This window comes from Camelina sativa, chromosome 20 (genome assembly GCF_030686135.1).
Source record: "Camelina sativa cultivar CO46 ecotype springtype chromosome 20, ASM3068613v1".
NCBI lineage: Eukaryota > Viridiplantae > Streptophyta > Magnoliopsida > Brassicales > Brassicaceae > Camelina > Camelina sativa.
The window spans coordinates 24954298-24976160 of record NC_141899.1 but is presented as its reverse complement, the minus strand read 5'-3'; the positions used below and the strand labels follow the sequence as shown (position 1 = coordinate 24976160).

At 37.5% G+C, this 21863-nt stretch overlaps 3 protein-coding genes and 1 non-coding gene across 4 annotated transcripts; all 4 read left to right on the top strand.

The window, feature by feature from the left end:
• Nucleotides 1-1217: 1217 nt before the first annotated feature.
• On the top strand, nt 1218-1324 carry LOC147919319 (small nucleolar RNA R71). Its single transcript, XR_015594304.1, has one exon. It is a non-coding gene; the product is annotated as a small nucleolar RNA R71 (small nucleolar RNA).
• Nucleotides 1325-4164: 2840 nt separating this feature from the next.
• Nucleotides 4165-6970, top strand: LOC104771268 (putative serine/threonine-protein kinase WNK9). Its single transcript, XM_010495776.3, has 7 exons — nt 4165-4391; nt 4489-4526; nt 4869-5096; nt 5196-5416; nt 5504-5661; nt 5739-6219; nt 6352-6970. The coding sequence occupies exons 1-7, from the start codon at nt 4314-4316 to the stop codon at nt 6675-6677; spliced, it is 1530 nt and encodes a 509-aa protein (XP_010494078.1). The 5' UTR covers nt 4165-4313; the 3' UTR covers nt 6678-6970.
• Nucleotides 6971-7173: 203 nt separating this feature from the next.
• Nucleotides 7174-14788, top strand: LOC147919318 (uncharacterized). Its single transcript, XM_087503934.1, has 2 exons — nt 7174-7302; nt 13964-14788. Exons 1-2 carry the CDS (start codon nt 7174-7176, stop codon nt 14786-14788), a joined length of 954 nt encoding a protein of 317 aa, XP_087360060.1.
• A 4425-nt stretch (nt 14789-19213) lies between these two features.
• LOC104771267 (small ribosomal subunit protein eS24y) lies at nt 19214-20599 on the top strand. Its single transcript, XM_010495774.3, has 5 exons — nt 19214-19463; nt 19703-19744; nt 19840-20010; nt 20188-20274; nt 20367-20599. The coding sequence occupies exons 1-5, from the start codon at nt 19392-19394 to the stop codon at nt 20394-20396; spliced, it is 402 nt and encodes a 133-aa protein (XP_010494076.1). The 5' UTR covers nt 19214-19391; the 3' UTR covers nt 20397-20599.
• Nucleotides 20600-21863: the final 1264 nt, after the last annotated feature.

Genomic DNA, 21863 nt, shown 5'->3' with positions numbered 1-21863 from the left:
GTAACTTCTTAGCAGCCCTGCATTAAATGATTGCACTCACTTCCTTAGAGACAACCATCTCCTGCTTTCTCTCCTTCTTCCTCTGAACAGGCTGGTTCAACAGAATTGCACTAACATCCTTAGTTAGCAAGGCTCCTTCTTCAGGGCTCAAACCATTGGATACCATTCTCTTGACATAGCGTTTTAGTGGTGGTGAAAGCTTTACTGCATCAATCAATGGCATCTCAATCATCACCTTGTCCATCATTGCCTTGCATCTAGCTTCCTCCATCTCCTGCTTGGACTTTCTTGGCTTGGGAAAAGGAACCTTAGGCTTGTAGATCCTCTTAACTGCTGGAACCTGAGATTTTGCAGCTTCTGGTTCCGTCTGAGATGAGTGTCGACCGACACCCGGGTGGTGTCGATCGACACCATCATCTGAAACTGAGAGATTTGTCGATTTCTCTTCTTTTTATGCAGGAGCAATTTCACCATCATCTTCATCTCTCACTGATATGGCATTGCAAGCATGTCTGGGGTTTGACTCAGTTCTTCCAGGAAGAAAACCCTCTTGTCGTTTGACAGACCCAGCAATCTGAATAACCTGATTCTCTAACTTCTTGACATGAATGTTTAATGCTTCAATCTTTCCATTCAGCTCAGTGTAGACATTGTCAATCTTCCCATTGAATGTCACTGTCAATTGCTCTTGTCCTTGCAAAAGCTGCTCAAGCATGGCTTCCATTCTACTCTCTGAAGAATTCTTAGGAGGTGGAGGCTGATAAGATGAATTCCTATAGGTCCTTGTATAGCCATTGTTTTGTTGCTGCTTCTGGTCACCATTGTAAGGTCTGTTGCCTTGCTGATTACCGAATCTTTGTCCCTGATACCCAGCTCCATACACATAGTTGACATTCTCCTCTGTATTCTCTGGCTCTGGATCAAATGTTTCAACTTCAGCAGCAAATTGGACTGACTTCTTTCCCACAAGAAGATTGTGCACTGAATCAAGCTTGGCATTAACAGAAGCAAGCTGATTTGCATCAAACTCTCCATGCAGTCTCTTTCTTTCAGCATCAGCTCTTTTAGTGCTATTGCTAGAAGCCAAATTCTCAATCAACACTTCAGCATCTTCTGGAAATCTTGTCTTGAAGTTCCCATGACTTGCAGCATCCAAAGCTAACTGATACTTCCAGTCACACCCTCTGAAGAAGATACTCAACAGTTGTACCCTTGAAAAACCATGGTGTAGACAGTCTCTTTGATAAGCTTTGAATCTCACTCAAGCTGCCTTGAAAGCTTCATCATGTCCTTGCTTGAATGAAGAGATCTTGACTCTCAGCTCATCTGACATTGCATCATCATAGAAATGGTTGAGGAAAGCCACCTTGATATCATGCCAATTTGTCAAAGATCCAGCTGGCAACTGCTTCAACCACTGAGATGCCTCTCCTGCAAGTGAGTATGGGAAGAGCTTGCAGAATATGAAATCCTCAGTCACTCCATTAGCCTTGATACTGGTCACAAGATCCTCAAAGTGCTCAATATGGTCCAGAGGCTTCTCATGGGGCAGGTTTGAGAAAGGTCTCTGCCCAACTAGCTGGAAGTAAGCAGGCTTCAGCTCAAAGTCATTCCTCTGGAATGGAGGAGGAACAATAGCGGACCGGTTCTCATACACCAGATCAGCTCGGTTATAGTCAGCAATGGTCCAGATCAAGTCCCGGTTCTGCTCCTGTCTTCGAATTGGGTTCTGGACGTGGTTGGCAGCTCCACGTCCGTCTGCAGGAAGGGGGTGTCGATCGACACCCTCTTGTTGGTGTTGATCGACACCGTCGACACCATCAGGTGGTTCGTCGACAACAATAATTTCAGCAATCACATTGCCCTCAGCATCAATCTTTTGGTCCTGCTCATTGCGCAAGTGGCCCTCTTGATCCCTCAAAGCACCATCCTCATCTCGCATCAGAATGATTGGGTTAACTATCTTCAAAGATTTGGCTGCTTTTCGGTTCTCACACTCAAGTTTTCCCAACTCTTGGTTTGAAAGTTTCAGAATTGGACCAGTCTTGTTGCTCCTTGTGTTAGGCTTATTAGGCATACACCTGAAACACACAAGAGAAAAGAAAACAAAAGCGTGTAAGTTTCAAATAAAAATAAAAATTTAGACAAAATCTAAAACTCAAATCTAATGGTAGATCAAAGAGTCCCTGGCAACGGCGCCAAAATTTGATATGCTCAAATTTACCCTAGAGCTACTCTCTCAAATTAAGAGATCAATGCAGTACTTAGGGGTTGAATTCCACAAGGACTCAAGACTACACAATAAATTATAGAGTTTTATAATTATGCTAAACAGATTAAATTGAATTAAAATAAACAATGCAAAATATTAAATAAAAGTTGTTGTAAATTCAGGGGATCAAAAAGCTAGGCCTAGGGAATTTCTCAGGAAATTATGAAATATTAAATCAGGAAATAAATAGGATTCAAGCAATTAAGAACAGATCTAGAAATCTAAACACTTTTGTAAATTAAATCAGTTCTCACTGCAAATAATATCTAAATTTAAAACCTGAAAATCCAAATCTCTTTGTAAAATTCTAGGTTAAAAATCAGCAATAAAATCAGGTTTAGATTGTTCACAAAATTATTAAATCAAATCTCTTTGCAAGAAATAATTTTGCTCATCAAAAGGTTTTATCAGGAAAATCAATTATATTCTCATATCAATTTATTTTCCTAAAGTATTAATTCTAGGTGATCAATCAAGAATTAATATGAAGAACAACCTAAGATGAAGATCTAGATAGATAAAGAATCCTAAATAAACAGATCTAATAATTCATAAAAACCCTATGAAAAACTCTATGAAAAACCCTGAACCTAACAAGCAAACTACTGAGACATAATCAATGAAGAACAAGACATAATTCTGAATAACATGCAATTGAAATTAAAAGAGTAAGGAAGGAGTTTAAGAATTTCTTCTCTACAAAGCATATTTCTCTCTCTCCAAAGCTCTCAAAATCTCACAGGGTTGCAGGAAAAATAATAATTACAAGAATAAAAGTTAAGGGTTTTTAAAAAAACTAAAAAACTATATATATATGTCCTAAAACACGTCAGGGACTTATGTTGCAATTTTGGAAGACTTTGGGGCAGAATTGTAAAACTTCCAATTTATTGATTCTTCATCGGCTGAAGAGGGTGTCGATCGATGCTCCCAATCTTGGTGTCGATCGATGCCCTTGTTTTGCCTCGAGTCCAAATTGATTCTTCAAGATTTATGCTCCAAAACATCCAAATTGCTCCATTTTGCTCCTTTCATGCTAAAAACCTGTAAAGACTCAAAAACAATCTAGAAACAAATGAAAAGACACTAAAAGACTCCTTATATCATGGTTAAAAACCAATAAAAACCATGATATATCACCTTATCAATCGGTTTAAAGCAGATATACCTTCGGCAGTGGAGGAGACCGAGTGGGGAGAGAAAGCATTGCTAAACGGGGCTTGACGCCAGACATTTGTCGCAAAGGGGCAATAGAAGAACAGGTGTAGTTCAGATTCATCTTCATTGCAGTGTGGACACTTTGCATCCTCTGAGATATTGCGGCTAGTGAGGTTTGTTCCCACTGGGATGGCTTGTTGTACGATCTTCCACATCAGCATCTTTGTTTTTGGTGAGGTCTTAACGTTCCAGATATTTGCTTGCCAATTGAAGGGAGGGATAATTTGGTTGCTGTTTTGTGAGGGGTTGTTCAATTCTTCTAGATGAGCTGAGTAGTATCCTGACTTTGTGGTATAAACGCCATCTTGAGTAGGTAACCATGCCCATTCAATTCTAATTGATGTTTAGACATCATCACACATATCAAGAAAAACTTTATTTTTTATTTCTAAATTAATTTCTAATTATTTTTGGGTATAAAGAGAAAAGATAAACTATTAGATAGATGACATGTGTGAAAAAACATTAAGTTAAAAAATTAGTTTAATTTTTTAATACACAAAATCAATCTATTAGGAACAAAAATAAATCCTAGAACATCAATTTATTAGGGACAGAGGGAGTAGTTTCTTTGACTCCGATTGATCCTCATTTACACTGAATTTAATGTGATTTATTTAACTGATAATGTCAGAGGTATAAAGATGATTATGATGAAAAAGGCTTATAAAAGTAACCAAAACACAGAAAATTAAAAAGGATATACCTTTTATTATTTAAATATATTACCATATCTTACTCTTTTCATATTTTTGGGATTTCTTGGTTTTTCTTTATATTTTCCATCTTTTGTCTTTGTTCTTTTTGATCTTTCTTGGGGTGTATGATGAACCATCTCAGTCATCTTGAATCAGATTACTCTCAGTATGTTGAAGTTGATCCTACTAGAAGATATGGAAGAGTAAATTTCTTCTTTCTCTCAACTAAATTTCTTTTTTTTTTACTCTTTTTGCTTTCTTAAATTTTTGTTTTGTGTGTGTGTGTTCTTGTTGTTGCAGTACAATGAAGTTCTGGGTAAAGGTTCTTCAAAGACAGTGTAAGAATCCAATTTCTCCCTTTAGGTTTCTTACTTTTTTTTCTTTTTCTTTCCGTGATCAACTTCTCTGGAACTTTGGTGTTTTATGCCTACCATGTTCTTATATTTGTTTTCAGTTTTTTTTTTTTTTCTCTCAATAAAGTTTGGTTGTTTTTCATTTCATAATATCTATGAAACTTCATAGATTTTTCTTTGCATAATGGGATTTTTTTATTTTGTTTCTTTCCCACTTGGTAGACTAATTTACACAATTGGTAATCTGGATGATTAATCAAAGACTGAGTTTAGTGATTCTGAATTAGACAATACTATTGTTTTTGGTTCCTTGATTCGGATTTGCAGTTACAGAGGATTTGATGAGTATGAAGGTATAGAAGTAGCATGGAACCAAGTAAAGCTCTACGATTTCTTGCAGAGTCCTCAAGAACTGGAGAGGCTTTACTGTGAGATCCATCTCCTCAAAACATTAAAACACAAAAGCATCATGAAGTTCTACGCTTCTTGGGTCGATACCGATAATCGGAACATCAACTTTGTCACTGAAATGTTCACTTCTGGCACCTTGAGGCAGTAAGCTTCTCTCTGTCTATCTTATATCCTAAGTTTTATTTATATATATTCACATGATTATTAAATCATATGCATGTAACATTAAATATACCATTGTAGATATAGGCTAAAACACAAGAGAGTGAACATAAGAGCGGTGAAGAATTGGTGTAGACAGATTTTAAGAGGATTAAATTATCTCCATACACATGACCCTCCTGTGATTCATAGAGATCTCAAGTGTGACAACATTTTTATTAATGGGAACCAAGGAGAAGTCAAGATTGGGGATCTTGGTCTTGCTGCTTGTTTACAACACTCTCACGCTGCTCATTGTGTTGGTATGAAATCTGTTCAGCGCTTTTGTTTTGCTAATTAAGTCCATTTATTGGATTATGATTGCTGAAAGTGTTTTTTGCTATCTTTAGGGACACCAGAGTTCATGGCTCCTGAAGTTTATAAAGAAGAATACAACCAATTAGTCGACATTTACTCGTTCGGTATGTGTGTTCTCGAAATGGTAACATTTGACTACCCGTATAGCGAGTGTTCTCACCCTGCTCAGATTTACAAAAGAGTTATATCGGTTAGTATCCATACGACGTTACCGGAATTATAATCTTTTTATATTGAGTTACAAGATTGTTAAAATATCTTTCTCAGGGCAAGAAACCAGCCGGATTAGACAAGGTGAAGGATCCAGAGGTTAAAGGCTTTATAGAGAAGTGTTTAGCCACAGTGTCCCTTAGGCTCTCAGCTCGTGAACTACTCGACGACCAATTTCTCTGTATCGATGAAAGTGAATTGGATATGAGATCCGTAGAGAGCGAAAGGGGTCAGATAGAAGAAGTTAGACATTCTTATCATATAGCTGACCATTTCTTCAATGATGGAGCCAACATCAACTCTTTTGATCATCCACACTACTCAATCGGTTCCTACAGCCACGATAATGAAAACCAATGGGATTACAATGGAGAGGAGTCTGTGGAGTCACACGCATTAATAGAGTTTCAAATTGATGATACTGAAGAAGATGAGGAAGATGATAAAAGCTTTGGTAATGTTGACATAAGCATTAAAGGGAAGAAAAGAGACAATGGTGATGGACTATTCCTGCGACTCAGAACCGTCGACAAGGAAGGTTTGTAACACTCTATAACAGTCTAGTCTTTACAGTTTCTATGTCAGAAAGACATAATATTTTCAGTTCTAGACTAGACAAGATTGCAAATGTCCCACTTTCCTCACGTTATGGTTATGGTCATTGTTGCAGGGCGTGTCAGAAACATATACTTCCCGTTTGACACTGAGGCCGACACAGCAATAAGCGTTGCAAGAGAGATGGTGGAAGAGTTGGAGATGGACGACCGTGATGTCATAAAGATAGCAAATATGATCGATGGAGAGATTGCTTCTCTTGTTCCCAATTGGAGCATCTTCTGCAGCTGCGAATCGAACCGTTCCTCCGTGGATTCAATCATGGATTTCAACGAGATGCCGTGTGGCAGAAAAGGGTGCCAAGAGAAGCATGGACGGTTTGAGGAAATCACGTTTGAGATAAAAGTAAACCACTCAGACGAAGAAGAGGATTTTTCTTGAGAGGCAAGTAACGTGATACACTAACTGTGGAAGATCCATATAGACGGTGATGAGCTATCCGATGAAACTGTGGAAGACTCAAAGATTAGCAGATGAAAAATCTAGCGGGAGATGTTGAACGAGAGAGAGGAATCAGAACGTTGAGGAAGGTTTAGTCCCAAGCTGTATTAAAAGAACTATTTCACTTCCTTTAAATTTATATTGACGCATTTAATACATTTCTCTTCATATTGTATAAAAAGAATTTACAGTAAAGTTAACACTTAAAATAAATTTACAGTAGTATTTTAACCCTTGATCAACTCGGTCCAAACTCATCACAAGAAAAGCTAACAACTGAGGCAAAATAGCTATAATAAATGGGTAATAAATTGAGACAAAATCTGATTCTATACAATATTTCTAAGATGAAACAAATAACAACTTGTTTACCTCTCAAGGAAGCCTAAGTAATGGAATTGTTCAAGAGGCTATCAGGCCTTCGGTAACGTCAGAAATGAATGAGAAGCTAATCAAACTACCTTCTCCTGAGGAAATCAAACATGCCTGCTTTGCTATCCACCCGGATAAGGCACCAGGACCTGATGGCTTCTCTGCAAGCTTCTTTCAAACAAACTGGAATACAGTGGGGGACAAAGTTACAGCTGAAATCCTTGAGAGATATTTTTACCATCTATTTAACGATTTATAAACAAGTTGTTATTTGTTTCATCTTAGAAATATTGTATAGAATCAGATTTTGTCTCAATTTATTACCCATTTATTATAGCTATTTTGCCTCAATTGTTAGCTTTTCTTGTGATGAGTTTGGACCGAGTTGATCAAGGGTTAAAATACTACTGTCAATTTATTTTAAGTGTTAACTTTACTGTAAATTCTTTTTATACAATATGAAGAGAAATGTATTAAATGCGTCAATATAAATTTAAAGGAAGTGAAATAGTTTTCTTTTTTTTTGAATGACTAATACAGTTTGGGTCTAGGGCCTCTACATTCTCCCGGTCTCTTTCCAAGTGCCACTCAAAAAATAAATTGATCATAAAACTCTATAATTTATTGTGTAGTCTTGAGTCTTTGTGGAATTCGACCCCTAAGTACTGCAGTGATCTCTTAATTTGAGAGAGTAGCTCTAGAGTAAATTTGAGCATATCAAGTTTTGGCGCCGTTGCCGGTTTGATAAAAACCGTAAAAACCATGACACTTAAATGGGCACAAAATTTGATAAGCTCAAATCAATCTCAATAGTTGATATATGGGCACCGTAAAAACCATGACACCATGACACTTAAATGGGCACAAAATCTGATCAGGACCATTACTGACTACAACAGGGCTGATCTTGTGTATGAGAACTAGTCTGCTATTGTTCCTCCCCCATTTTAGAGGAATGATTTTGAGTTGAAACCTGCGTACTTTCAACTAGTTGGGCAGAGACCTTTTTCTGCGTTGCCCAATGAGAAGCCCTTGGACCACATTGAGCATTTTGAGGATCTGGTGACTAGCATCAAGGCTAATGGGGTGACTGAGGACTACATATTCTGCAAACTCTTCCCTTATTCACTTGCAGGAGAGGCATCTCAGTGGTTGAAACAATTGCCAGCTGGATCATTGACAAATTGGCGTGATGTCAAGATGGCCTTCCTCAACTACTTCTATGATGATGCAATGTCAGATGAGTTGAGAATCAAGCTGTCCTCTTTCAAGCAAAGACCAGATGAAGCTTTCAAAACAGTTTGGGTGAGATTCAAGGCTTACTAAAGGGACTGTCCACACCATGGTTTCTCAAGGGTTCAATTGCTAAGTATCTTCTTTAGAGGGTGTGACTGGGAGTATCAGTTGGCTTTAGATGCTGCAAGTCATGGGAGTTTCAAGACAAGATTTCCAAAAGATGTTGAATGTTTGATTGAGAACTTAGCTGCTAGCAATAGTACTAAGAGAGCTAATGCTGAGAGAAAGAGATTGCATGGAGGATATGATTCAAATCAGTTAGCTTCTGTTAATGCTAAGATGGATTCAGTGCACAATCTTCTTGTAGGAAAGAAGTCAGTCCAATTTGCTGCAGAAGTTGAGACATTTGAGCCAGAGCCAGAGAATACAGAGGAGAATGTCAACTATGTGTATTGAGCTGGGTATCAAGGACAGAGATTCGGTAATCAGCAAGGCAACAGACCTTACAATGGTGACCAGAAGCAGCAACAGAACAATGGCTATACAAGAACCTATGGGAACTCATCTTATCAGTCTCTTCCTCCTAAGAATTCTTCAGAAAGTAGAATGGAAGCCATGCTTGAGCAGCTTTTGCAAGGACAGGAGCAATTGACAGTGACATTCAATGGGAAGATTGACAATGTCTACACTGAGCTGAATGGGAAGATTGATGCATTGAATGTTCATGTTAAGAAGCTGGAGATTCAAGTTGTACAGACTGCTGGGTCTGTTAAACGGCAAGAGAGTGTTCTTCCAGCAAGAACTGAGTCAAATCCTAGACATGCTTGCAATGCCATATCAGTGAGAGATGAAGATGATGGTGAAATTGCTTCTGCAGAAAAAGAAGAGAAATCAACAAATCTCTCGGTTTTAGATGATGGTGTCGATCGACACCACCTGGGTGTCGATCGACACTCATATCAGACTGAACCAGAAACTGCAAAATCTTCGATTCCAGCTGCTGAGAGAGTGTACAAACCAAAGGTGCCTTTTCCTAAGCCTAGGAGGTCTAAGCAGGAGCTTAAGGAAGCTAGATGCAAGGCTATGATGGATAAGGTGATGGTTAAGATGCCTTTGATTGATGCAGTAAAGATTTCACCACCTCTTAAGCGGTATGTGAAGAGAATGGTATCAAATGGTTTGAGCCCTGAGGAAGGAGCCTTGCTAACTAAGGATGTCAGTGCAATTCTATTAAATCAGCCTGTTCAAAGGAGGAAAGAGAGGAAGCAAGAAGTGGTAGTCTCTAAGGAAGTGAATGCAATAATTCAATGTAAGACTGCTGAGAAGTTACCAGATCCTGGAAGCTTTGTACTTTATTGCTCAATCTCAGCAGGAAGGTTTATTGTACTTTATTGTACTTTATTCAATGTGATCTTGCCTCTAGCATCAACTTGATGCCACATTCTGTTACTGTGAGACTTGGGATGACAGAATTCAAGCCAACTCAAATTTCTCTTATCTTGGCTGACCTCTCCCGAAGAATTCCTGAAGGTGTTTTAGAGGATATTCCTGTTAAGGTTGGGAACTTCATGATTCCTACTGACTTTGTGGTGCTGAAGTATGATACAAAGCCTAAAGATCCTCTCATCTTAGGAAGATCTTTCTTGGCTACAGCTGGTGCAATCATAGATGTGCAGAAGGGGCACATAGCACTGAATGTGGATGGTTTGAGTATGAACTTTGAGATGGATAAGCTGAGGAGGGCTCCTACTATTGATGGACAGACTTTTTCTGTTGAGAAAGTTTCTGCAACACGAGCAACAGGCTCAGTGTCGATCGACACAGAGGAGGCATCGATCGACACTTCTCCACATCCGAGTTCAATCTTGTCCAACACCAATGCTGCAAGTCATAAACCTGTTCCCAAACAGAAGACTTCCCCCTCCACACTTCAAAGTTCTCAGGTAAGGCCAAGGTATATATCTTCTTCACCCAAACCTTCTCCTATCATCAATAACAATTTCAAAGGTACAAAGACTGTTTTACAGTTAACCAAGCCACGAGATTATCGTAGAGCGCTTGTTTCTTCTGTTGATGATTTTGCAGGGCTAGAAAGAAGCAAACCCATCCCTAAATCCGGCCCTGGTCCTGTTCCTCGCATACTTGGCAAGCCTCATGCACCTAAAGCTTATACACCACCTTGGATGAAGAGGTCATTCACTCAGAGGCATTCACTGCCATGTTCTGATCCACCGGATGGTTGAGCTTCAGCAAAGTCAAGCTAATGACTGAAAACAAGCGCTTAGTAGGAGGCAACCCACTCATAGGTTTTTCTTTTCCTTTTGAGTCATTTTTGTTTTTGCATTGAGTCAGTTTGAATTAGATTTGAATTATGAACTTCTATCTATCATGTTGCTTTTAATATTGTGTTTGAGTGATTATTAGCAGTGCTAACATCCAAGGATTGAGAGGGACACAAATTAACAAGAACTAACTATGGATTTCTGGGCAAAAACTCTGCAGACCCAGAAAGTGTCGATCGATGCCACTAGAGTGTCGATCGACACCACCATCACAGATGAGTTAATCCGATTTTGGTTCATACTTTCCCTACTCATTCATTTTTGCTTATTTTTCTTTTTGCTTTCCTCTTACTTGATAACACTGAGGACAGTGTTGTCTACTAACTATGTTTTTGTTTTTGAGTTTCAGTTGTGTCAGTCAAAACCATAAAGTTTGAGTCAAATTTTTCAAATATTTTCTTTTTGTCTTTGGGAATTATGATCTTGACTAATTATTTCTCTTATTTGGCTAACACTCTAATGATTATTTGTTTATGCTTGATCTCAGAACTGAAGCTTAGAAAGACTATGAGCATTATCAACAATCCTGAAAGCCCTTATTCAATGGATATCTGATTGATCTAATGTTGTCTCAACTTTTATCAGGATTTTAACCGGACTTAATCTCTTACTTTGGGGTTGGAAATCAGTGGACTAGAATTCTTCTTCGGGCCATACAAGACAGTGCAATTTTTCAAAGTATGTCTCCCCTCTCTCTTCCCTTCAGTGCTTTAAAAAAAAAAAGAGAATAAAAGATGAGATGATTTTGATCAGTTTAGAGAGGTAGGTAAATTACTTGAGACCTCATTATTCTACTCTTGAGTCAAATGATCACACAAAGCTTGAAAGCAAGGGGTAGGTAAATTACCGATGACCCCGGTATTCACTTACACCTTTGATTATAAAAAAAAAACAAACAATTTGGGAGTAATCAGCCCTTTGGAAGTGAGAAAAGGGAGAGGAAAGGAGATGTATGAAGAATGTCTTAGCCTGAAGAGAGTCCATATGCCAAGGAGATGTATGAAGAATGTCTTAGCCTGAAGAGAGTCCATATGCCACTGATCAATACACCCAAGGTAAGAATTCACCTTATTTGTGCTTTAAAATTGACTAAATAGATGACAATGGAGATTTCAGAGATTCCAAAGGATTGTGGGATTTGAGTAAGGAATGTTGATGCTTATCATGGTTAAGTATAAGAAGTAAGTTCTTGAGTCAGGTAAATGAACAGTGCGAATAAGAATCATCATGCAGTTGAGTGAGTTCCCTGTTTTCAAACCTCTTTCACAGGTCTAAGTTTATGTTTTGCTTGAAGGCAAGCAAAGGCTAAGTCTGGGGGAGTTAATATATCATGGTTTTTGTGGTTTTTAACCATGATATAAGGAGTCTTTTAAAGTCTTTTGATGTCTTTTCTAGGATATTTTTGAGTCTTTACAGGTTTTCTAGGATTTTGGCATAAAAAGAGCAAAATGGAGCAATTTGGATCATTTTGGAGCATCAATTCAGAAGAAACGAACTTCGAGTCAGAACAAAAAGGGAGTGTCGATCGACACTACCTTAGCATCGATCGACACCATGTTCAGCCGATAAAGAATCACAAATTTGGAAGTTTTACAAATTTGCCCAAAATTTTCCATATTTGCAACACAAGTCCCTGACGTGTTTTAGGACATATAAATAGTATTTTTAGGTTTTCCAAACCATTAAGTTGTATTCTAGCAAGTTTTATTTTTCTGCAACCCTGTGAGATTTTGAGAGCTTTTGGGAGAGAGAGATCTGCTTTGTAGAGAAGAATTCTTGAACTCCCTCTTTACTCTTTTAACTTCAATTGCTTATTATTCAGAATGATGTTTTGTTCTTCATTGATTATATCTGAGTAGTTTGCTTGTTAGGTTTAGGGTTTTTCACAGGGATTTTATGAACTATTTGATCTGTTTAATTAGGATTCATTATCTTGCTAGATCTTCATCATAGGTTGTTCTTCATTATTAATCCTTGATTGGCCATTTAAAATTAATAACCTAGGAAAATAAATTGATATGAGAATATAATTGATTTTCCTGATAAAACATTTTGATGAGCAAAATTACTTTCTGCAAAGAGATTTGATTTAGTGATTTTGTGAACAATCTAAACTTGTTTTTAAAGCTGATTTATTACCTAGAATTTTGCAAAGAGATTTGGATTTTCTGGTTTTAAATTTAGATATTATTTGCAGTGAGAACTGATTTAATTTACAAAAGTATTTAGAGTTCTAGATCTGTTCTTAATTGCTTGAATTCTATTTATTTCCTGATTTAATATTTCATAATTACCTGAGAAATTCTCTAGGCCTAGCTTTTTGATCATCTGAATTTACACAGCTTTTATTTAATATTTTGCATTGCTTATTTTAAATTCAAATTATTCTGTTTAGCGTGATCATAAAATTCTATAATTTATTGTGTAGTCTTAAGTCCTTGTGGAATTCGACCCCTAAGTACTGCAATGATCTCTTAATTTGAGAGAGTAGCTCTAGGGTAAATTTGAGCATATCAATTAACTTAAAAAAAAATGAGTTTCAAATCTAACTGTTACTAAGATATAATAAAATTAAATAATTAAATTATCAATTAATATAATGTATGTTGTTATGGATCTATAAGAAACATGAATATTTTTATGATTACTAGGTAAAATATAAAAGATATAAATTTGATTTTATAAAACGCAAAAGACATATTGTGAGAACTGAAAACGAGCTTCTCCTTCCGAAGTGATTTAACTGTGGAGGAGCTTATCGCCGTTAAGTAATTCCGAACTGATTTGAGAGAGTTTTTGAGTATTTGATTTTGTATTGCTTTTTCGGGAAAAATGGTTCGATCCCCTACAACTGACCCCCCCCCTTACATATTTATACCGACCAATTTATTACTAAATTAATGCGCCATTAATAGGACGCGATTTGCACGGACTAATTAATCCTCTTGAATGCGGGAATCTTTGACCTGGACCGAGCTGCGATTTGACCAGCACGAAACATCTCCGCGCTCTCTTCCTTTCTCCGGGCCTGATGGGCCGATCACTAATTCGCTCTTGGCCCAGTGGACTAGCCCGGCCTAGGCCCTCTTGCCTATTGCCCGAGATGGCAGATCGTGGGTACAACAGTTGCCCCCCAAGTCTCCCGAGCTGAACAGTTCGGGGGACTTTTATCCTTCAAGCGATCAATTTCAGGAACTGAATATTCCCCATATCTCCACGATTTAATCGTGGTAATGATGAGATTTGCTTTCCCGAACAAGACTTGGGGCCCACTAGGTGGCGTCTTACGAGGACCAGCTGTTTGTTTCCCCATCCTCTTCCGAGGTGAACCTTCTTCAAGAGAGGGTCGCCGATCTGGAGGCCCAGGTAAAAGAGTATGCAAGGCTGGAGGCTGAGAATGCTAGCACCGTAGCGAAGGCCGAACAAATCCGAGCTCGGATGAAGAAGGCTGAAATAGAGGTGATCAACCTTGGGGTTGCCAACGAGGACCTCCGAGGCAAACTGAAGAAGGCGGGGGATCTTTACTTCGAAGCAACGGAAGATGCGAAAGCAGCCAAGAACAGGTTGCACGAGATCGAGCTTCGCAATCAGCTACTCGAAGCTGGCAACAGCTGCGAGATCGAGAGGGTGCGAAGGGAGGAGAGACAGGCAATGAGGCGAACTCTCCGTCCTCTGGTCGAGGAGGTGAAGGTCACCTTCGAAGAGAGGGAGAAGCTAGCCCCGCTTCAGATCCGGGCTGCCGAGATCAGGGCTAACCGGATGCTGGTCGAGGAGATCTCTAGGGGCAAGATCCAAGATATGGAGGCCGAGCTCGGACTCCTGAAAACTGACGAGGAGGAGGCCGATGAAAAGGTTTCAAAGGTAACTCCCCGTGAACTCGACCTTGCTGCATTCTCATCCCTCTTGGCGGATACGCCCGATCTCTTATGCAACGAGCACCCTCTTAGCGTCACAATCGACGAGTCCGGTACTAACCTCGGGCAACTCTCGAATCAGGGGATGGACGACTATCTGGCGACCACCAGGTCGGAGGGGGAGCTTGTGGAGATGGGCTTGGCCCTCTCCGAAGCGGCGTCTGAACCTGTCCCTCCGAATCAATAGTTCCTATTCTGGGGTTGTTTTGGCATGAGTTGCCCCCCCTTTTTGTAGTATTTATTTTTAGATTTGGTCGTGGTGACCACTCCGTATGAACTATTTTCTTTTTGTGCCATTTTTTGTTTAATTTCCACAATGCGAACTAAATTTCCAAAGCCTTTTGTTTGAAAAGATGGTTCGAGCAGAAATGAACGCGAAGTGAGAACTTCGGTTAAATAGTTCGAAAAAATGACATCCCAACTTTTATCAGTAAAGCTGAGTACGAAGTGAATACTTCGGTTTAGATAAGAATTTTGCGAAACTAAGCTTTGACTTTAAGCAAAGCGGGGGACGAAGCGAGGACTTCGGTTTAGTGTTTTCGCAACATTGAGCTTTAAAGTAAAGCTGAATACGAAGTAAGAACTTCGGTTTAAGATCGCGAAGTTGGACCTCGGGTTTAGATGCGAAGTCAGGCTTCGGCTTTTTTTTTTTTTTTTTTTTTTTTTTTTTTTGGTTGCGAGGTCCGGACCATTATTAATAAAAAAAAGTTTAAGAAAACTTTAAATTTTATTAATATGGATAGCTGGACCCGAAGTGGGCTGCCTACGTACCCTTATCGGGATCAAGCTAAATCGTAGTTCGACACAAATAAATTAGCTGTAAAAAAGCTTAAGGTGTAAAGAATTCCATGACCTCGGGACTGCCAAGGGGCGGAGAGTTTTGTTTTTGCGCAGCAGCGAGTTTGTCCTCCTCTGCGACTATCCAGCTCGAAGCCCGGTGTAATGCGTCCTGAATAGTTGGGAAACGATTCACAGACAGCTCTTCGCGGAAGCGAGATTCATGCCAGAGGCCGTTCTTAAGCGCGGCCAGGGCAGTGGAGTCTGAGAGTCCGGGAATCTTGACCTGGATCTCCTTGAACTTTGTTATGTAAGACCGCAGGGACTCTCCAGCCTTTTGGCTTAAGTTCCAAAGCTGAGCATCCGTCACCGCAGTTTCGATTAGGCTAGAATACTGCTTGACGAACGAGGTCGACAGCTCAGTAAAGTTTGTTATGGAGCCAGCTGCTAAAGATGCGAACCAAAGCAGTACCGGTCCACTAAACGTTTCTGCGAACAGCTTGCAGTACCCAGCGTCTGCTTCGTGGGGCTCGAGGTCCACCCGGCTAGCTGTTAGCAAGAAAGTCTTGAGATGATTGGTAGGATCTCCTTTTCCTTCGTAGCTCGAGAACTTAATTTTGCCGGTAGCTTTGATGCGGACTCGAGCTATTTGATCGGAAAAGGGAGTTTGCCTCGATTCCTCGATCACCCGAAAAATATCCGGAGCCGAAGTGGTTGCACTATGCATCACAGACCGCATATCCCGGATTTTGCTCTGCATACGGAAGATCTCGGGATTAGTGACATACCCCGGAGTCGAAGTGTTTCCTTCTACAGGGAGAGGAAGACGGACTGGGACCTCAGAAGATCGGAGGACACCAGGCTGAACCGGAGTATGGCCATCGCCAGTCAGCGGTGGCGCTGTTTGTGTGTTGGTTTGGGGCGGGAACGAATCTCCCGGAGTGACATTTGTTGCTGCCACTTGCGAGGTGGAAAGTGGAGTCACACCGGAGAAATCCAAAGCACGTCGACGCGGGTTTTGGTCGGAGGACAGGAGGTCGACCCGGTCGGCGTACGCGAGGTGGGAGGCCGAGAGATCGGCTACGGACGTCGTGATTTCCTCCAGACGAGTGGAAATCTGGCCCTCCAAGCTGTCGAAACGTTCAGTAAGAGCGGCGGAGGCGGCTTGCTGACGGTCGGACTTCTCGGACAAGTCCTGCAGGAGCTTCTGGATCACCTCCAAGGATGCCTGATTGGGAGAGTCGGTTGCCATAGCGGTGGTTGTGTGGAGTGTACTTGTGTATGAAGTCGGAACTAACGAGAGTCAGGCGATAACTCCCCTCCTTCTAGCGCCAAATGTGAGAACTGAAAACGAGCTTCTCCTTCCGAAGTGATTTAACTGTGGAGGAGCTTATCGCCGTTAAGTAATTCCGAACTGATTTGAGAGAGTTTTTGAGTATTTGATTTTGTATTGCTTTTTCGGGAAAAATGGTTTGATCCCCTACAACTGACCCCCCCTTACATATTTATACCGACCAATTTATTACTAAATTAATGCGCCATTAATAGGACGCGATTTGCGCGGACTAATTAATCCTCTTGAATGCGGGAATCTTTGACCTGGACCGAGCTGCGAACTGACCAGCACGAAACATCTCCGCGCTCTCTTCCTTTCTCCGGGCCTGATGGGCCGATCACTAATTCGCTCTTGGCCCAGTGGACTAGCCCGGCCTAGGCCCTCTTGCCTATTGCCCGAGATGGCAGATCGTGGGTACAACACATATGACCATAAATGTTAATATTTTATCGATATTTTCTCCACCAAATTAAAAAATTTTAAATACAAATATTCTAATGGTGAAACATCTTAAACAAATAAGCACAAATTTGAATAAAACAAAAAAAAAACTTTAACTATATATATTTTGTTTGACACAAAATGGATCCATTTGAGTTGAAGAGGTTAAAAATAATTATTCAGCCAATATTCACCATTTGAGTTGAAAATGTTGAAAAAATTATTCAATCAATTCAACTGAAATTTTTTTAAAAAATGAACAAGTTAAAAGAGAAAAGGGTGCAAATGGTTGCTAGTTGCTACAAACTGAATAAGTTAAAATTCAGCTGAATGATAAATTCAAAAAAGTGGATATACAAGTTAAACATTTTCCTGTATAATTAGTTTAATTCAACTTATTAAGTTGAATGAATTTAGTAGTTTTTTTTTCAACTTCTTCAATTCAAATGGTGAAAATTGGTTGAATAATTTTTTTCAACCTCTTCAATTGTACAACCATTTGTACAAGTATTCAAGTTGTTCATCTATGTTTTTGAAAGTGAATAAGTTGAATATCATTCAATCTAATTTTATTTAATTTTATATTTTCAACTTATTCAATTTTGTGTAATCCTTTGTAGTACTTCTTAGATGATAGATATAGTATTTTTATTTGAATTGATTTATCGGGCAGTTCCGGTTGTTTACCTAGTTGTTCGCTGGTTTATCGTCTGTTTTATCATAATACTAGATTAGGACCCGCGGTACACTGCAGGACAAATTATTTATAACTAAAACATTTAAATTATAAATTGTATTTATTGGTTAAATATGTTTTAATTATATAATAATTGTTAATTTTATGGTTTAAATTTTAAACCATATAATACTGTAATATAATTTATTTTTACATAATATTTATTAATCAATTTAATTAGATATATCTATTCTTGGATACAAATAGTGTTAACAAAATAATGAAATGATGTTTTACCCGTTTAACACCAAATTAATGATATTTTAAATTTATATAAATATCGACAAAACTCATCCCGCTATATAACTCCGTCCCGAGATATTCTAACTTGCACTATATAATCTTATTTTTTAATATTTATTGTTTTGTATTATAAATATTAGATTGAGTTGATATGTTATTTATTAAGGTTGTAACCATTTACATTTTATAAGATTGGCGCTTCTTATAAAGTTTAAATATTTATAATACTTGAAATTCTTAAAATGGTTGAGTATTTTTCATATTTGAACTTTCGTAAAAGTTTAAATATATTATTAATATTTTAAAGGTCTTCTAACTTTTTTAAAAGTTGAAATATTTATAAAGTTTAAATATTTTAAAACTTCATAAACGTTTAAATATTATTAATATTTTTAACATTTCATAAAGTTTAACTTTCTAAAAAAATAAAATATTTAAAATATTTATAATTTTTATAAAATATAAATATTCATAATATTTAAATTTTTAAAAGTTTTAAATATTTATAATATTTAACTTTTAAAAAATATTTAAAATAAAGAATCGGAATAAACCAAATAAAAGTTTTTTAGGTTTGAATGCGCGATTAATTAAGCTTTCTACTCAATTTTATTATGAATCATTTTGGTCTCTTTTATAGTATGACTCTGAACTATTGCCCAATTTTTTAGGCGATGTGGGATATTGTACCCGTATTTTTTAATTCATCTATTGAGTAATATATGTCCGTTTTTAAAAATTTGTATTACATCATGTAAAAAATCACAATTTTTATTAACTAAATGCATTATAGAATAATTCAAGATAATTTATATATAAATTCAAATAAAAATGAAAGGGAATCATATATTTATGTTTGAATAAGGTAGAAAGATTTTCTTATTTTTTAAAATCTTATCTATAATTAATTTTGAAATTTTTGGTAACTAATATTAAAGTCAATGTAAAAACTTTTCAAAAAGTATTTTTGAGCAAAAAGTGCTAAAAAAAATACTAATACTAGTATAGATATATCAAACCCGAAATGAACTAATTTAACATGGATATTATAAGGCCCAATTAAATTTGGCCCAAGAAACGACTAAAAGGAAAAATAACAAACAAACCCTAATAATCTGAAAGCGAGGAGCTATATATAAACGATCTAGGGTTTTGGCTGCTGTTTTCTTCTAAAGCCGCTGCAAGGGAGATAAACTCGTTGATTTTTTCGCAAACCGGAGCTCAGAGACTGATCTCGGAGCTAAAATCGCAGCAGCTATGGCGGAGAAAGCTGTCACTATCAGAACCAGAAACTTCATGACCAACAGGCTTCTCGCCAGGAAGCAATTCGTGAGTTCCTATTCCAATCTCTCTGTTCTCTATGTTTCATTTCATGCTCACAGTGCTTGTAGCCTCTTCGCCTTTATAATTAAGATAGAGATGCTCGTAGATTAGCGGATTCGTAGGATTCATTTCGATGTTACATTTGATCACTACGAGTTCAGATTTTTGGTTATTGGTGTATTGTTGATTTAGTTTTTTTTCTTTGGAAAGTTAATAAACAGATTTGTGTACCAAATTCTTTGTAGGTCATTGATGTTCTTCATCCTGGAAGAGCCAATGTTTCAAAGGTATGTTCTTTACTTCCACTGCCTAGTGTCTATTACATTTGTGCGTAGTTGTTAGAGTATGAGAAGGTTCTGAGTGTTATGTTTACTGTCTGAAGGCTGAGTTGAAGGAGAAGTTGGCAAGGATGTACGAGGTTAAGGACCCCAATGCTATCTTCTGTTTCAAATTCAGAACTCACTTTGGAGGTGGTAAATCTTCTGGATACGGTTTGATCTATGATTCTGTCGACAACGCCAAGAAATTTGAGCCCAAGTACAGACTGATCAGGGTAATATGCTCTTTACTTCTTTTATCAATAGACCATTGGTCTAGTGTTTTTAGTGTAGCATTCTCTCTTGATGCTTTGTTTTTGCCTGCTTTGCTATGAAACTATGGAGTTCGTAAATAGAGCTTACTAAGGATTACTTGCAAACTCATATTAAAATGATTCATGTGTGCTTGACAGAACGGACTTGACACCAAGATTGAGAGGTCAAGGAAACAGATGAAGGAGAGGAAGAACAGGGCGAAGAAAATCCGTGGTGTTAAGAAGGTGAGAGACCTACACTGACCAGAGATATTTGTATCTGCAATTGTTTGTTTCATGTCCTGTTTTTCTTAACAATTGTTTCAATGTATGTGTAGACCAAGGCTGGTGACCCCAAGAAGAAGTAAGGATGTTTAAGAGTACTACAGCAGCAGCAATATTGGTTTTGTTCTGCATTATTCCTTTTTTTATGGCCATGTTTGCTCTTTTAGACATCTTCTAATTACATCTCGATTTTGCGCTTCTTATTGTCACACTCGCTGGATTATGTTTTAAGCGTTAGAGAACATGTGCGGTTAAGATTTTGTCTGAATACATTTATTTTAAAACTTCCCATCTTCTTTGCTTTCCTCTCTTCGAAAAGCAGACCAGCTCATAACATGAGCCTTGCAAGCTGAGTTATGTTCAGTTTGACTGCTTTTCCTAGATTTAGTTTCATTGTTTTGTTGAACAACCGAGCTTCTCATATGGAATCAATTAATATTAGAACTTACACTTGGAATCACACTTAACGTTAGAAAACCATATAGAGAAAGATCTAAATAGATGGTGATGCAACAAGTAATACAAGGATTTTAGGATCTGCACTAAAGAAAGCTTAAAGAGCACAAGTGCTTCTCCTTCAAGCGGTTATGAAGTAAAGTAGGTTGAAAGTAAGAACACAATTCATGTTTGGAGTCCTTATTGATGTAAGGTTCTTTTGGATTTTAAATTCTATCTTTAATTCTTTATGAAGTCTTTTCCCGAAAGAGTGGAATAAAATATGTTAGAATGTTAATCGATTTCTTTCGTTGGATTCTTATTTCAATTATCTTAACTCTTTGAACCTATGAAGACTTTGATAATAAAATATTGTCATGTGCTAATTATGTAAGGACTTTGATGATTCTTTGAACCTATGAAGAGGTTGTGATATGACAGAAAATGATACAACTCTTTCATAATTGGGATTTAAACTATGACTTTGATAATTATTGTTGTGCAAAAGCTACATTATTACAACAATATATAATTTTTCCTTGGGTTATTTGTTAGATATGTAACTAAAAAGTTTCAATAAAACAATGGTGATAAAACCATAAATACTAGGGGAATTTTCAAAAATAGCACAAAAATAAATTTTGTTTCCAAATTTAGCACATCATCAAATGTAGTATCATGTTTCAAATGAAATATTTAAAATTAAATCATAAATTCTAAACATTAAAACATATCCTCCAAAAATATACCTTAAATGTAAAATAGTCAACTTTCTTAAAAAAATATTGTAACTGTGCCAACTAAATTTGTAGAGTGTGTCGTAATTGTCCATATTATAGAAAGTAGTTTTTAGTACTCAAAACGTCTACAATAGATAGAACCACAATTTCTGTAGATCATCTATCTACCGCATTTGAAAAGACCATTTGGAAAACAATTGCACTTGATCATATTCGTACTTTCTTTTTAGATCCAATATATTTTACTATCTTAACACAATTACAATATTAGGTTATTTTTTATATATATTTAAAAAAGTTGGGTTGACTATTCCATTTTAGTCTTCAAAACGTTTACACTAGCTTAGATAAAACCACAATAATTTTTGTAGAACC

Excerpts from the sequence above, each read along its gene's own strand:
- LOC104771268 (XM_010495776.3), top strand. The coding sequence starts at position 4,314 with ATGATGAACCATCTCAGTCATCTTGAATCAGATTACTCTCAGTATGTT. Across the intron at positions 4,392-4,488 it reads CTACTAGAAGATATGGAAGA|TACAATGAAGTTCTGGGTAA; the intron begins GTAAATTTCTTC and ends TTGTTGTTGCAG. Across the intron at positions 5,097-5,195 it reads ACTTCTGGCACCTTGAGGCA|ATATAGGCTAAAACACAAGA; the intron begins GTAAGCTTCTCT and ends ATACCATTGTAG.
- LOC147919318 (XM_087503934.1), top strand. The coding sequence starts at position 7,174 with ATGAATGAGAAGCTAATCAAACTACCTTCTCCTGAGGAAATCAAACAT. Across the intron at positions 7,303-13,963 it reads TTCAAACAAACTGGAATACA|GTGGCGTCTTACGAGGACCA; the intron begins GTGGGGGACAAA and ends GGGGCCCACTAG.
- LOC104771267 (XM_010495774.3), top strand. The coding sequence starts at position 19,392 with ATGGCGGAGAAAGCTGTCACTATCAGAACCAGAAACTTCATGACCAAC. Across the intron at positions 19,464-19,702 it reads TTCTCGCCAGGAAGCAATTC|GTCATTGATGTTCTTCATCC; the intron begins GTGAGTTCCTAT and ends AATTCTTTGTAG. Across the intron at positions 19,745-19,839 it reads GAAGAGCCAATGTTTCAAAG|GCTGAGTTGAAGGAGAAGTT; the intron begins GTATGTTCTTTA and ends TACTGTCTGAAG.